Source organism: Cetorhinus maximus, unplaced genomic scaffold (assembly GCF_964194155.1).
Source record: "Cetorhinus maximus unplaced genomic scaffold, sCetMax3.hap1.1 HAP1_SCAFFOLD_1551, whole genome shotgun sequence".
NCBI lineage: Eukaryota > Metazoa > Chordata > Chondrichthyes > Lamniformes > Cetorhinidae > Cetorhinus > Cetorhinus maximus.
Genome location: NW_027597491.1, coordinates 5537 through 22506, shown reverse-complemented (window position 1 = coordinate 22506; position 16970 = coordinate 5537). Strand labels below are relative to the sequence as shown.

The following is a 16970-nucleotide window of genomic DNA, read 5'->3' as shown; positions in this document are numbered from 1 at the left end:
TCAAATGCTGCCTTGATATTGAGGGCAGTCACTCTCACTTCACCTCTAGATTTCAGCTCTTTTGTCCATGTTTGAACCAAGGCTGTAGTGAGGTCAGGAGCTGAGTGGCCCTGGTGGAACCTAAACTGGACGTCAATGAGCAGGTTATTGCTAAGCAAGTGCCGCTTGATAGCACAATGACCCCTTCCATCACTTTACTGATGATTGAGAGTCGACTGATGGGCCAGTAATTGGCTGGGTTAGATTTGTCCTGCTTTTTGTGTACAGGACATACCTGGGCAATTTTCCACAGAGCTGGGTAGATGCCAGTGTTGAAGCTCTACTGGAACAGCTTGGAATTATCTTGTTAATAACCTAATAATCTTACAGCATGAATCCAGTGAGAGGGTGAGCTAGTCCTCAGGATGTAAAAACAGACAAGAGCTGGAAGTGGTTCCCATCAATACATTTTCTGTGTTGTTATTTAAATGGAAATTAATATTTTGTCAAACCCCCATGTGCACACCCTTGGTGAATTACAACTTCTCGCCCAGATCCTTCCTATTGCTTCTACCCGGTGCATCTGTGTGGTTTCAGCAGAGGGAGAGACAGGCTCCTCTCATCCCTGCTCTCACTGCTGAGAGGCTTGTGGTCTCCACCCTCCGGGTTTCTGAGCCCCTCAGGATCCCGGCAAAGACTGATCCACCTGTATCTGTACAGGGGCAGATTCAGCTGGTGGGAGACGGGGCAGGAGATGGGTCTGCATGTCAAGAGCTGGGGCCATGTCAGGTGCTGCTTGAGATTGGGGGGTGCTTAATGGGTAAGAGGCTGGAAGACTTTGATTGGAGTTCCCACTTCCATGTCTCCTTTCTCCATCATCCCTCTCATGGACCAGAGTCATATCATTCCTTCCAATCTGCTGCAGACCAGCTTGGTGGAAATCAGTGACATGTTGTCAGGTCACGGATACAGTGTCTGTCATCCTGTTTAAGGCAGCAGACATCTCATGCACGGCCATGGTCATGACCTACATGGACCCATTTCAGAGCCGTGCTTGAAGCTCCATGGAGGCAGCCACTCTCTCCATGACAGATAGTCTCTGGAACCTTCTCCAGCCAAATGACCCTCTGAGCTCCCTGCGCTCTTCCCATTCTGACCCCTTCCTCACACACCCACCTACATCACTCCACCATTGGAGGCCATGCTTTCAGATCCTGCGGTCCCACGCTCTGGAATTCCCTCCCTAAACTGCCTCTTCTCCTTTAATACACTTATTAAAATCCATCTCTTTGACCAAGCTTTTGATCATCTGTGAAGTACTTTGGGATGTTTTACTATGTTAAAGGTTCTAGATAAATGCTAGTTGTTGTTGCCATTGCCTTATATTTGTAGCCTCAGGAAAGTCACACAAACATTTTAAATCCTTGTACCATAACTACCACAGTCATTTCTTAGTCTGGAAGCTTAAACCTGCCGTTTCACTTTCAGTCAGGAGCAGGTCACAGTTTTACACCAATCTCTGATTTGACAGCACATTTCCAGCATTCACCATTGCTCTTCCTGACTCTAAACCCAGTTGTAAAGGAGCCTTCTGTTCCTGTCCAGGAGCTCTGAACCATGGGAGAGCGCAGCTGGGGCACATTTCTTACACACCTCAGTCCTGGATGTGATTAACAGCAGTGAAAACAGCTGAATCCAACTCCTACAGTCATTCATGAACTTGCTGGTGTTTCAGCAGGTTAGATGGTTGAGTGAATCCCTTCCCACAGTCAGAGCAGGTGAACAGCATCTCCTCAGTGTGAACTCGCTGGTGTGTCAACAGATTACCGAACCTACTGAATCCCTTCCCACACACAGAGCAGGTGAATGGCCTCTCCCCAGTGTGAGTTCGCTGGTGTGTCAGCAGGTTAACTGACTGAGTGAATCCCTTCCCACACACACAGCAGGTAAAATGCCTCTCCCCAGTGTGAGTGCGTTCATGTGTCTGCAGGTGTTGTGACCGAGTGAATCCCTTCCCACAATCTGAGCAGGTAAATGGTGTCTCCCTTGTGTGGGTGCGTCGATGTCTCTGCAAGTGCCATGAGTCAGTGAATCCTTTGCCACACTCGGAGCAGGTCAATGGCCTCTCCCCGGTGTGACTGCGTTGATGAATTTCCAGCTCAGACGGGGTTCTGAATCCCTTCCCGCAGTCCCCGCATTTCCAGGGTTTCTCCATGGTGTAAGTGTCTTTGTGTCGCTCCAGCTTGGACGATCTGTTGAAACCTGATCCACACAGAACACGTGCACGGTATCTCTCTTCTGTGAACGATGTGATTTTCTTTTCAGGCTGTGTAACTGGCTCAAACTCTTTGCACAGTCAGTGCGCTGGAACACCCTCACTCAGCTGTGTGCGTGTTTCGGTGATTTTCCAACTACTCTGATGCTTGAAGCTGTTTCCCACAGATAGAACAGACAGACTTTTCTCCTTCCACATTCAAAGACTGATTATATTCAGGTCTTGATGAATTGAGTGACTGTCAGATCAGGCCATGATGTTCGATTTGAGCTTCCCATCTGTAAATCCGCTCCTTCTAACATCCTGTAAAGGGAGTTTACAAACGTCATCACTATAAGATAAGATAGAAATTCAGAACAGATAGTTCTAGTTTCTATGGAATATTTTTTACTCATAGATGTTTACAGCACAGGAGGCCGCCATTTGGCCCATCGTGTCCTCGCTGGTCAACAAAGATCTGACTACACGAATCACATTTTCCAGCGCTTGGTCCATAGCTCTGGCAACGCAAGTGAATATCTAAATACTTAAATGTTATGAGAGTTTCTGACTCAACCACCCTTTCAGGCAGTGAGTTCCAGACTCCCAACACCATCTGGGTGAAAAAATTTCTCCTTCATTCCCCTCTTAGCCTTCTACCTCTTACCTTACATCATGGTACATCAGTTCCTGGGGAGTTTTATAGCACTTCCCTGGTTATTGAATTCCATTTGCCACTGCTCTGCCCACCTGACGAGTCTAATGATGTCCTCCTGCAGTTTACGGCTATCCTTCTCACTATTTACCGCCCTACCAATTTTCATATCATCCGCAAACTTCTTGATCATACTCCCTACATTTAAGTCCAAATCATTTATGTACACCACAAACAGCAAGGGCCCCAGCACCGAGTCCTGCAGAAACCTACTGGAAACAGACTTCCAGTCACAGAAACATCCCTCTATCATCACTCTCTGCTTCCTGCCTCTCAGCCAATTTTGGATCTAACGTGCCAATTTGCATTGGATCCCATGGTCTCTTACTTTCTTGATCAGTCTGCCATGAGGGACTTTATCAAAAGCCTTGTTAAAGTCCATGTAGACCACATCAAATGCATTAACCTCATCAACATTCCTGGTTACCTCCTCAAAAAATTCGATCAAATTTGTCAAACACGACCTTCCCTTAACAAATCCGAATATCCCTGATTAATCTGTGTCGCTCCAAGTGCAGATATATTCTGTCCTCGCATTTATTGCCCATCCCTAGTTGCCCTTGAGGTGGTGATAACTGAGTGGCTTGCGAGGCCACTTAAAAGCCAACCACATTGCTGCGAGTCTGGAGGAGAGACCAAGTAAGGATAACAGATTTCCTTCCCTAAAGGGCATTACTGAACCAGATGGGTTTTTCCAACAATCGACAATGGTTTCACGGTCATCATTCAACTTTTAATTCCAGATTTTTATTGAATTCAAATTTCACCCTCTGCCGTGGTGGGATTTGAACCCAGGTCCCTGCATTACTCGTCCAGCGACAACACCACTACGCTATTGCCTTCCCTAAATGGACAAAATGAGCTCTGATAGGGAGATAGGAGAAAAACTGGAGAAATATGAGAGTACAGAACTTGGAAAAAAAGGGTCTTTAGAGGCAGTTTGGCCCAATGGACAAGTGGAAGGGAGGGAAGCAGCAGAGGCAGCTGATCGGATTCTCTCAATCTTAGTGACAAAGAAGCTCCATGAGCGCCTCACACTTGTTGGAGGGGAGAGGGAGAGCACTTCAAAAGGAATGAACTTGTGTTACAGACATTAAAAAGACTCGACACAATGTATGTTTAACACAAAGCTGATTTATTTGATTTATATCCAAAATATTCTCCCTTATAACTGGGCTGGAGTTTATGAACATCAGCAACAACTGACCCCAATGAACATGGTTCAGTCCTGGATGTGATTCACAGCAGAATTCAATCATTGCCATTTCTTGTGAACTTGCCGGTGTCTAAGCAGGGTGGATGACTGAGTGAATCTCTTCCCACAATCAGAGCAGGTGAATGGCCTCTCCCCAGTGTGAACTCGCTGGTGTCTTAGCAGGGTGGCTGACTGAGTGAATCCCACCCCACACTCGGAGCAGGCGAACAGTTTCTCTCCGCTGTGAGTGCGCTGGTGTGCAGTGAGATGAGATGATTGCCTGAACCCAGTCCCGCAGTGAGAGCACCTGAATGGTCTCTCATCAGTGTGAACACGTTGATGGTACATCAGTTCCTGGGGAGTTTTATAGCACTTCCTGCAGTCTGGACATGTGAAAGGTCTCTCGTCAGTGTGAACTCGCTGGTGTGTCAGCAGGTTGGCTGAAAAAATGAACCCCTTCCCACACTCAGAACAGATGAACGGTCTCTCCCGAGTGTGAACTCGCTGATGTGTCAGTAGGTTGGATGACTGCGTGAATTCCTTCCCACAATCGGAGCAGGTGAAGGGCCTCTCACCAGTGTGAGTGTGCTGGTGTGTCAGCAGGGTGGATGACTTACCAAATCCTTTCCCACAGTGGGAGCAGGTGAATGGCCTCTCCCCAGTGTGACTGCGTCGATGAATTTCCAGCTCTGATGGGTAATCAAATCCCTTCCCACAGTCACCGCATTTCCACAGTTTCTCCCTGTTGTGATGGCATTTATGTTTTGACAGGCCAGATGATTGGTTGAAGCCTTGTCCACACACAGAACATATGTACAGTTTCTCCCCACTGTGAACCGTGCTTTTTCCTTCCATGTTCAAATTCAGATGATATTCAGGTTACGATAAATTTGGTAATTCTGCCAGATCCTGAAGTGATGTTTGGTTTCCAGTTTCCCATCTGCAAATCCTTCCCTTTGAATACTCTGTGAAATTGATTTAAAACAGAAAAAAGGGAGTGAGAAAGAACCCACAAAAACACTAAGGCAGGTTGTGAAATTGAGCTGAATGAATCTGGTCATTTGTGGGGCCGGCACTGGGAAAAGTGACTTCGGAAGTGACTGGATTGTCATAAAAACCCAACTGGTTCATTAATGTCCTTAAGGGAAGAGAACCTGCCACCCAGTCCAGGCCTACACAAGGCTTTGGGCTCTAAGGGAGGAGAAGGATGGAGCAAGGGACAGAGAAGTGGGAGATGCAGGAGGTAAAGGAGAGGGATTTTATATATCTACAACTCAGCCATATCTTTGACAGAACCGCCCAAACCCTTAAGCTCCACCGCCTAGAAGGTAACAGGTGTATGTGAACACAATCAACTCCAAGTTCCCCGCCATCTCAAACTGACTCAACAAAGGAAGGGGAATTGGACAAGCACCTGAAGAGAAAGAAAATGCTGGGCTACGAGGAAAGAGCAGGGGAGTGGGACTAACTGATTTGTCCTTGCAGAGAACCAGCACGAGCTCAATGGGCTAAAGGCCTCCTTCTGTATTGTAATCAGTCAATGACTCTATGATTCAGTGACAAAGGACCAACACAGGAGGCCAGGGACCAATCTCTGCAGCCAACACCCACTCCGACACAAATAGCTCTTAATTGGTCCATCTCTGTTTCCAGACTCAGTTCTGTGAGGAACATCTGCAATAAAACAAAAGCAAAATACTGCAGATGCTGAAAATCTGAAATAAATGAGCTAATGCTGGAAATATTCAGCAGGTCAGGCATTATCTGTGTAGAGAGAAACAGAGTTAATGTTTCAGTGTGTGCAGAATGAATTATGGGGAAGAAAATAGTGCAGAATTTGATGGTCATTATAACTCAGAAACTGAAGAGAAATTGACTATAGCGCTAAAAATAATTCCTGACTATGAAAGATACTGTGGGAAGATAAAGCTGGGAAGCCAGCAGCCCATGGTCAGGGGATGGGCAGCTGTGGGAGCCTCATTTAGACATGGTCAGCAGAAGTAACAGTAAATGTTAAACAGAGTTAAAATACACCCATTATTAGAGACAGAGAAAGTTAGATAATGAAAGAGAGGTGAATAGGGAGGGCAGAAACAGAGCAATGGATGGGCATGAATTCAGATCCACAATAAAGGAATCCCAGAGCCATAGAACCTGTCACAGATAACTGAGTTTAGCAAGAAAAGCTCTAAATTGTAGATGAATGGTCAAAAATACTCACCTCTGAAATAATTTCAGTATTCAATATTAAAATCTCCTGCTGGAGCCTGCAGTTGGAAAGATATCAGAAGCACTGGAGTCAGAGAAAAATCTCCCAGTTGAGGAAATACCTGGGGAGCGGGGGTGATGTCACTGAGGAATTGTCGGTGTGTGATAACATCACAGCCACGAACACAGAACATCTGGGTCTGTGCAAACCAGTGATTACCACACATTATGAGGGATGTGAGGGTCCTTGAGAGGGTGCAGAGGAGGTTTATCAGAATGGTTCCAGAAATGAGGGATTTTAGTTGCAATGTTAGGTTGGAGAAACTGAGTTTGTTCTCCTTGAAGCAGAAGAGGTTGAGGGGAGATTTCATAGACGTGTACTGTACAAGTTTGTGGCAAGATATTAGCTAATCATGAAAGTATCGCAGCGGCAGATTTAAGATTTTGGGCAGAATCTACATGTAAGGAAGAAAGGTGATACAGAACTCAATGCTTACACTCAAAGGCCAATAATATCCAGGTCCTGATGAATCGAGTGACTCGAGTCAGGTCTTTGTGTTGAGTTTGCTGTGTGTAAATCTTTTCTAACCCACTGTAAAAGGAGTTTCCAAAATCTATCCCTGTCAGTCCAGGATAGAAATTCACAACATTCTCTCCTCCTGCTGCCAGGGACAGGGATGAGAGCCTAGACAAACCGCTAACTCCTGACGAACTGACTAAGGCCCTCGAGTCCTTCGAGAAGAGTAAAACCCCCGGAAGCGACGGCCTGCCGGCGGAGTTGTATTCGGCTCTGTGGGACTTGATCGGCCCAGACCTGCTAGAAGTGTACGAGAGTATGCTCCTGGCCGGCAGCATGTCAGAATCCATGAGGAAAGGCATCATCACCCTCACCTACAAGCACAAGGGGGAAAGGGAGGAAATTAGAAATTGGCGACCCATTTCACTGTTGAATGTGGACTATAAGATTCTGTCCAAGGTCATCGCCAACCGGGTCAAATCCGCTCTGGAATTGGTGATTCACCCTGACCAGACCTGCTCTGTGCCAGGCAGGAAGATCTCTGACAGCCTGACGCTGCTCAGGGATACGATTGCCTATGTACAGGACAGGGGTGTGGATACCTGCCTCATCAGCTTGGATCAGGAGAAGGCCTTTGACAGAATATCGCACACCTACATGGGGGATGTGCTCTCCAAAATGGGCTTTGGGGAGGGAATTCGAAATTGGATCCAACTGCTCTACACTAACATCAGTAGCGCAGTCTCAATCAATGGGTGGGAAACAGATAGCTTTCCGATTAAATCTGGAGTCAGGCAGGGCTGTCCTCTCTCGCCTGTCCTTTTCGTGTGCTGCATAGAACCCTTTGCCGAGTCCATCAGGAAGGATCCGGGCATAAGAGGAGTGACGATCCCAGGCAGTGGAGGCACTCAGGTAAAAGCCTCCCTGTACATGGACGACGTCGCCGTCTTCTGCTCGGATCCGCTGTCGGTGCGCAGACTGATGCACGTCTGCGACCAGTTCGAACTGGCCTCGGGAGCCAAGGTAAATCGTGGGAAGAGCGAGGCCATGTTCTTTGGGAACTGGGCTGACCGATCCTTTGTCCCCTTCACTGTCAGGGCTGACGGCCTGAAGGTGCTGGGGATATGGTTCGGAGGGACCGGGGCATGCGTTGGAAACTGGAAGGAGCGAGTGGCTATGGTGAAAAGGAAACTGGGCATGTGGGAGCGACGCTCCCTCTCCATTGCGGGTAAGAACCTGGTCATCAGGTGTGAGGTACTCTCGCTGTTGCTGTACGTGGCGCAGGTCTGGCCCATTCCACACTCCTGCGCGATGGCGATCACTCGAGCCATCTTCCGCTTTATCTGGAGGTCGAAAATGGATCGTGTCTGCAGGGACGCGATGTACAAGCCTCTAGATAAAGGGGGAAAAAACGTGCCCAACATCGCCCTCATACTGATGGCCACCTTTGTGTGTGGCTGCATCAAGCGGTGCGTAGACCCTCAGTACGCAAACACCAAGTGTCACTACGTGCTGAGGTTCTACCTGTCCCCGGTGTTGCGAAGGATGGGTCTGGCCACGCTGCCGCGGAACGCTCCAAGTAGTTGGACCGTGCCGTACCACCTGTCCCTGGTGGAAAAATTTATGCAGAAAAACACCTTTGACCACAAGTCCATCAGGCAGTGGTCAGCACGTAACGTCCTAGAGGCCCTGAGGGAAAAGGAGAGGGTGGACCCTGTGGGATGGTTCCCCGAGCAGACTGTCAAAGTCATTTGGCAGAATGCCTCATCGCCAGAACTTTCCAACAAGCACCAAGACGTAGCTTGGCTGGTGGTGAGAAAGGCCCTCCCCGTCAGATCCTTCCTACACGCCAGGAGTCTCACCCCCTCTGCACGTTGCCCTCGAGGTGGCTGTGGTGGGGAAGAGACCGTTGTTCACCTCCTTGTGGATTGTGCCTTTGCAAAGAAAGTCTGGAGAGAGATGCAGTGGTTGCTGTCGAGGTTCATCCCGAGCAGTTCTGTGACACAGGACTCTGTGCTCTACGGGCTGTTCCCAGGGACACACACCGAGACAAACATCGACTGCAGCTGGAGGATCATCAACTCGGTGAAAGAGGCGCTTTGGTCTGCCCGAAACTTGTTGGTCTTCCAGCACAAAGAGTTGTCCCCGACCGATTGTTGCGGACTGGCACAATCCAAAGTCCAGGACTACGTGCTGAGGGACGCACTAAAGCTTGGGGCAGCTGCCGCAAAGGCGCAATGGGGAAGGGTCGCTGTCTAAGACCTTTCTACCACAGCGCACCGAGAGACTGGGAACTGTTTAGAGCCCCTCGGGCTGTACAGATCAAAATGAAAGGCTGTAAATGATTGTAATATTGTTTGTACTGATGCACCTGGTGATACATTTTGTAAAAGTTTAACCTGGATTGTACCCTTGTAATGTTGTTTTTGAAATGGTTTTGAATGTGATTGAAGATTTTTTATGAATAAAGTATATTTTTACAAAAAAAAAAGACAGCGCATGCGCCCTGCTGCACATTGACCCCAATAAAGATGGCGGTCGTTAACCCAGACCCTTTCGTTGGAGCCGTGATCCCACAACCTTCCCGCCACAGATGCAAACTCGGCACCGGTAAACTCTTATTCTGGGTTCAGAGCCGCATCGGGTACTTACGAACCCGCCCCGTCGACCCACTGGCTTCATCTCTCCCTCCACTCCGCCATTTCTTTCACCGCCTGAAGATGAGACAAACAAGCATCTGTCCATGGACATCACCCACACTGCGCATGCTCCGGATCACAATGCCCAGAGAGTGATTGACGGCAGCAAAAGGAAGAAGGGGCGGGGCTCGAGGACCGGGCGGGACTGGAACACCGAGCGGGAGCGGTTGGTCCTCCAACCAATCGGAGTGAATGAGGGGCGGTGCTGAGCCCTGATCTCTCTCATTGGCTGAAACCCTGCATTATTTTGAAAGCTGATTTGTCTCAAACTCCAGAAGAAAACTGGACCTTTCTGTTTGTGGCTTTAAACAGATGAAATCCTGTGGGTGTGGAGCAAACATTTCAACATTTGTTAGTGAAATGTGGGAATATGATGAAACAATGCACAAACAATTCAAGGGCTGACTTCAGGGAATCACTGGGCAGACAGGGATTATCACCGTTAGAACAAGGAGAATGCCTGGTTTCAATAAATGAACCAGCAGAAGCTTAGGGAGAAGGTAAATATTGTCATCATTCAGAACAACTTTTGTATGTGGCTGCATCAAGCTGTGCATAGACCCTCGGTACACAAACACCAAGTGTCACTATGTGCTGAGGTTCTACCTGTCCCCTGTATTGTGAAGGATGGGTCTGGCTACGCTGCTGAGGAACGCTACAAGTAGTTGGACCTATTCCTCGTGGATAAATTTAGGCAGAGAAACACCTTTGACCACAAGCCCATCAGGCAGGTTTCTGTCACTGTGAGCCTCGGGGAGCAGTAATACCCTGCAGTGTCTGTCAGTTGCAGCCCCCATATAGTTAACATGGTGAACTGAGTCCCGATTTCGAGCTCTGAAGAGAAATGGGCTGTTGTAAAATCTGTTTTATCTGCATAACCGCTGGTGTATTTCATTCGAATAAACTCGGGCTGTGTGTCTGGGTGTTGCCCGGACCAGTATAAATAATTGATGCTCCATGTCCTCTCATAGAGACAGCGTAAAGTCACCACTTTTCCTTCTAATCTAACCTGTCCTAACCCTTCTGCTGGTTCATTTATTGAAACCAGGGACGGGTTGAGTGACAGAATCTCCAAAGCTCAGATCTGAAGAAAATGTTCGAACAGGAAAAGCTCAGTCCTGTGGGTTTTAAAAATCCTGGCTCGAATAATGTTCATAAAACTAACTAAAGGATTAAATTTGTTTAATCCATTAGTACCTGTCAGAAATGCTCCCCTCACAACCCAGATGCTGAGGAGCCGCATTGTCAGTGTCCACTCTGTAAAAGGGGAGTTGGATATTTGAAGATATCCATTCTAAACCCCTCCCTCAATAATCTGAAATCGTGTCTCGGATGTTCTCACCCCTTTATGTCAGTGAATGGAAACACCCCGAGCTGGGCTACAGTCAGTCTGCTTACAGGGGGAATGACCTTCTTCTGTGACATTGTGGAGGTTTACTGACCTTCTGACTATGTCAGCACACATGAGGTCTACGATTTCTTAATTTAAAGATGCAAGTTAGTGTGGCATTATTTTCCTCATTAAATGTCACAAGAGAATCCCCTCTACTTTCCACTGTTTCTTGGTTATATAGACATAAAATGATAGTAATGATCGCCATCACCACCTTCATCATCATCATTGAAACCTCTGATGAATCTCTGGAAAGGCAGCTAGCTCTCTGCAACAGAGAAGATTCTCCTCATGTCAAACTTGAAGGTGGATGTTTGAATTTAAGCAAAATATGATTAAAAAAAACATCAAGTTCACAACCATCATGTTACAGGATATCTGAAATCACAGGAGAGTAAAGGTACATTATACACAGTGCACATCCATTCTTCTGTCTTTGTGTCTGCTTTCATACACCCCATTCATTTCAGTTTCCCTCCTTTCTATCTCCTTGTCTATGCAATATTGATACATATATAGATACACAGATTCTCTTCACAGTCTTCCCCACGCCGTGAATATGTCGGTATCATGTGTATCACCAAGCCCTCAGTGAACCATTGAGTTCATGGGCTGAAACCAAGTTCAAATAGTCCCAAAGCATCTCTATTACCAGGTGCAGTTAATGCTGAGCAAATAGACACATTCTCAGTTATAATGCAGAGAGGAACTTGTCAGTCATTTCAAATTGGAAATAATATTCATCATTCTGATGAAAATAGAACTGAGAAACATTTGAGGAAAAGAAACTCATCAAGACAATTGGAATGTGTTCTGTCTGGTTCAATGAGCGGTCAGAAAATGGTTCCAATGCAGCAGGATCATTGAGTGATTAAGGTGTTGGACTTAGGTTCAATAAACGAATGCTCAAGTGGAGTTGAGCACCTCCGCAACGCCACCTGCCCCCAACCCTGGCCCAGTTTCCTCCTGGGGGTTTGCTTGCCTGAGTTTTTTCCGTTTTTGTTGAGCGAGGAATATGGAGGTAAGGGAAAGATGCTGATAGGCAGATCAACAATTCTCTTAGTGAATTCTGAGCAGCGTCAATGGCTGAATGGCCTCCTCCTGTTTCTATTGAAGAACAATATATATTCCAAATACTGTGGGAGTGGGATTGATGGAGAATGATGCAGAGTGAGAAAGACATACATAAAAAGGGAGAAAGTTAGGCTGGCAGAGAGAAGTAATGATCAATTTATTTCCTAAAAAGGCCGGTTTGGCACAGAAAGTGACCATCACAGATGAGTTGAAGAGTTTAAAAGAAGCTCTTGGAAAGCCGAGTATTGAAGACAAATAGAATTTAAAAGACTAAATCTTGGAGCGTTTATCAAAATAATGATGTAAGCTGTGTGGGGCGGTGGTGTATGAACTCTTCTTATTTCTGTGTTACACTTCCCTATTTTCTTACAATTAAATAAAAACAACTAATCAGAAATGGAGTGCCTGAGACTGCTTGCTGTCAACAACATATTTCCCTTCTCTAGTCTCAGTATTTGAGAGAAGTGTACCTGTTAAACATTTTCTGCTCAGTTTCTCATTTCCACGCAGAACAGTTAAACGAATTGTTTCTGCAGTGCAGTCACTGACAGCTAAATGTCCATTGATCAGTAAAACCATATTCAGTCACAGTGAAATCACTCAATGGGACAAGATTAAAACACAAACAGCTGGGAATCAGAAATCGAATCAGTTTCACAAGTTAAAATGATTTTCTGGACATAAGTTCATGAGAAATAGCAGCAGAATAGTCCATAGAGCCCCTCGAGCCTGCTCCATCATTGAATATGATCATGGCTGATCTTTGGCTTCAACTCCACTTTTCCACCTGTTCCCCATTTATGTTGATTCACCGAGAGACCAAATATTTTTCTGTCTCAGCCTGTAATGTATTCAACAATGGACCACCCACAATCCTCTGGAGTACAGAATTCCAAAGCCTCACAACAGCATGAGTGAAGAAATTTCTCCTCATCTCAGTCCTAAATAATCAGATCCTTATTCTGAGACTGTGCCCCATGTTTTTGATTCTTCAGCCGGTGAGACAAACTCTCCAGGTCTGCCTTGTCAAGCTCCTTAGAATCTTAAATGTTTCAATGAGATCACCTCTCACCTTTTAAACTCCTGAGATTGTAGACCCAATTTACTCAGTCACTCACCATCGGACAACCATTTCACCCCAGGGGCCAATGTCGTGAATCTTCACTCTACTACCTCCAATGCAAGTACAACCTTTCTTAAATGTGGAAGTCAGAACTGCACACAGGGTTGCAGTTGTGGCCTCAGCAAAGCCGTGTATAATTGTAGCAAGACAACTTCATTCTTGTACTCCAATCCTCTTGCATTAAAGGCCAAATAAGGCTGATGAAAGGCAATAAAGGCCAATGAAACAACAAAGGGCAATGGGCACATTCTGACTGGAGAGAGAATGAATGAGAGAATAATATTGCAGAGAGAAAGAATACTTTGCATCTGTCTTTACCAAGGAAGATACTGCCAGGCTACGGTGAAATAGGAGGTAATTAAAACAATAGAAGTATTTTAAATTGGTAAGAAGGAGACATTAGGTAGGCTGTCTATGCTTAAAGTTGCTAAAGCACCAGGACTGGATGAGTTGCATCCAAGGATAATGAGGGAAGTAAGAGTGGAAAATGTGGGCGCTGGCCATAATTTTCCAATCATACTTAGACTCAGAGGTGGTTCCAGAGGACTGGAGAAATGCAAACATTACAACTTTGTTGAAAAGGGGTAAAGATAAGCCCAGTAACTACAGGCCAGTCAGCTTAACTTCAGTGGTGGGGAAACTCCTAGAAACAATGATTCGGGATAAAATTAATATTCACATCGACAAATATGGGTTAATTAAAGAAAACCCAGCAGGAATTTAATCTTATTTATTGGCCGTCCGACCCCAGTGAGAAAACAAAAATAAATCTGTTTACAATTGGGATTCGCTATGGCGGCGATTTTACCCAGCATGCACGGCGGTGAAGAATGTCCCCTATCAACGCTACAGGAGAGCAGTGCGCAGGCGCTGTGCCGCCCAGTGTTGGGAGCATGCGCAGTGTCACTCATGACCAGGACGGATGTTTGTTTCCCGCATCCACAATGGGTAAAGGGGGGGATGGCGGGGTGGAGGGAGCGAGCGATCCGGCGGGTGGGCGGAGAGGCTCCGGAAACATGTTGTGTAAACCGTGAAGCCCGAATGAGAAGCAACCGACTCTCCGTTTGCACCGAGTGGACCCGAGAAGAAATGTCCCGGTGACAAACCCGGAGCAGGAGGAGAGAATGTTGTGAATTTCTATCCTGGACTGAAAGGGGGTTAGAAGGGGGGGATTTACACACAGCAAACTCAAACCAAGAGAAATATCTGTCTCTTTTCAATTTCTATCCTCGACTGACAGGGATGGGCTTTGTAAACAAACAGAAAAATTACAGGTGTTGGGAAAGTTTGGATTGGGGCTTTTTTTCTTTAGAAAAAGGAAGCGTGAGCAGTGAGCTGATAGATGTCTTCACAATGATCAACGGGTTGGACGGGGTAGATATGGAGACAATGTTTCCACTTGAAATTTCTTTACTCAGAGAGTGGTGAGAGGATGTGGAACTCACAGAAACCATTGAGGGAAGAAAACTGATAATTTCAACAGGAAACTAGATGAGTATGTGAGAGAAAAGGGATTAGAAAGATAAACTGAAAGGCTGAGATAATTTGCATGGAATGGGAGGAGAAGCATAAAACTAGCAGAATAGTTGGACAGAATGGCCTATTTGTTTATTGCATATTTTGAGTATTTCAAATTAAACTCTTTTTACAGGGCATTCAGAGGGTTTGATTTGCAGATGGGAGATTCAAACCAAACATCACATCAAGATCTGACAGAGACAATTGCTTCACCAGGACCTGAATATCATCGGCCTTTGAATGTGGAAGGAGGAATGTTTGTCTGTGAGAAAAGATTTCAAACATCAATGTGACTGGAAAAGCACGAAGACAGACACACACCCGAGTGACAGTGTTGCAGTGAATTGACTGTGGAAAGAGTTAACCAGTTACACAGCCTGAAAAAACATCACAGTGAGGGAGAGACTGTACACATATTGTATGTGTGTGGCCTGGGTTCAACTGACCACGCAACCTGGAGAGGCACAAGGACACCCGCTCCACGGGGAAACCGTGGAAATGTGGGGACTGTGGGAAGGGATTCAATTCCCCATCTGAAGTGGAAACTCATCGACGCAGTCACACTGGGGAGAGACCGTTCACCTGCTCTGTGTGTGGGAAGGGATTCACTCAGTCATCCAGCCTCTACACACACCAGCATGTTCATACTGGTGAGAGGCCATTCACCTGCCTTGAATGTGGGAAGGGATTTAATGCTTTATCAAACCTCCGGACTCACCATCGTGCTCATTCTGATGAGAGACCATTTAAATGTTCTGACTGTGAGAAGAGCTTTAAAAGCAGAAAGGATCTACTGACACATCAACGCACTCACACTGGGGAGAGGCCATTCACCTGCTCAGTGTGTGGGAAGGGATTCACTCAGTCATCCCACCTCCTGACACACCAACTTGTTCACACTGACAAGAGACCTTTTGAATGTTGTGACTGTGAGAAGAGCTTTAAAAGCAAAAAGGATTTACTGAACCACGAACGCACTCACACTGGGGAGAGGCCATTTACCTGCTCCGTGTGTAGTAAGAGATTCACTTGTTCATCCCACCTTCTGACACACCAATTTGTTCACACTGATCAGAGACCTTTCCATTGTTCTGACTGTGAGAAGACATTTAAAAGCAAAAAGGATCTTCTGAAACACCAACACACTCACACTGGGGAGAGGTTATTCACCTGCTCTATCTGTGGGAAGGGATTCACTCGGTTAGCCCACCTGGTGAGACACAATCGAGTTCACACTGGGGAGAGGCCATTCACCTGCAGTCAATGTGGGCAGGAATTCATTGATTCATCTGACCTTCTGATACACCAGCGAGTTCATTCTGGGGAGAAACCATACACCTGCCTTGTGTGCGGCAAGAGATTCACTCAGTCATCTCATCTCACTACACACCAACTTGTTCACACTGATCAGAGACCTTTTAAGTGTTCTGACTGTGAGAAGAGATTTAAAAGTAAAAGGAATCTGCTGACACACCAGCGAGTTCACACTGGGGAGAGGCCGTTCACCTGCTCGATGTGTGGGAAGGGGTTCGCTCAGTCAAACAACCTGCTGAGACACCAGCAAGTTCACATGCGACAGCGGGGGTTGGGTTCTGTTGTTATTGCTGCTGTTAATCACATCCAGGACTGAATCATGTCTGGGCGCCTGTTTCCAGTGGGGTTCCACAGTTTGTGGTTTATAACAATGATTTGGACTTACTCATTGCCCCTACATTTAAGAAGTTTACGGATGTTACAATAGTTGCTGGTGTGGCTGAGAATGAGGAAGAAAGCTGTGGACTGCAGGAAGATATCAAAGGACTGGTCAGATGGGCAGAAAAATGGCAAATGGAATTCAATCTGGAGCAGTGTGAGATAATGAATTTGGGAGGGTAAACAAGACAAGGGAATGAACAATATACTTCTCAGCATCATCCCGTTTTGTGGAACAAAGAGACCTTGGAGTGCAGATCCACAGATCCCTGAATGTGGCTGGACAGGTAGATCAGGTGGTCAAAAAGGCATTTGGGACACATTCTTGTCTGAGGACTAGAATGTAAGAGCAGGGAGATTGTGTTAGAATTGTGTAAAACACTAGTTAGAGCGCAGCTAGAGTACTGAGTACAGCTCTGGTCACTGCATTGATCAACTATTAAGTAATCACAGCCTAAAACTAAAGACAAATTGATAATTTAACATATAATTAGAGTCAGTAATTAATCAAATCTATGGGATAATGATAAAGCTAACTAACCAGGGATTGAAATCGTGAAGAAGTCTGAATTTTTCAGGAAATTAAACTCTGAGGTGTTTAGG

The 16970-nt window shown here is 46.1% G+C and overlaps 2 protein-coding genes across 2 annotated transcripts in view; one reads left to right on the top strand and one right to left on the bottom strand.

Annotated features, from left to right (window-relative positions):
* LOC144676376 (uncharacterized) overlaps positions 1-16720 on the top strand; it is a 28752-nt gene extending 12032 nt beyond the window's left edge. Inside the window, exon 4 of the mRNA XM_078536812.1 lies at positions 15159-16720. Coding sequence (XP_078392938.1) covers positions 15159-16305 — 1147 coding nt within the window. The 3' untranslated portion in view covers positions 16306-16720. The remainder of the gene's footprint in view (positions 1-15158) is intronic.
* On the bottom strand, positions 1553-5101 carry LOC144676379 (uncharacterized). The gene is made up of 2 exons (XM_078536813.1): positions 4211-5101; positions 1553-2333 (listed from the first exon to the last, which is right to left on the bottom strand). The coding sequence occupies exons 1-2, from the start codon at positions 4996-4998 to the stop codon at positions 1688-1690; spliced, it is 1434 nt and encodes a 477-aa protein (XP_078392939.1). The 5' UTR covers positions 4999-5101; the 3' UTR covers positions 1553-1687.
* Positions 16721-16970: the final 250 nt, after the last annotated feature.

Coding starts and splice junctions, on each gene's coding strand:
- LOC144676379 (XM_078536813.1), bottom strand. CDS start 4,998: ATGGAAGGAAAAAGCACGGTTCACAGTGGGGAGAAACTGTACATATGT. Junction 2,334..4,210: donor CGGCAAGTTCACAAGAAATG/GCAATGATTGAA, acceptor AGCGCACTGACT/GTGCAAAGAGTTTGAGCCAG.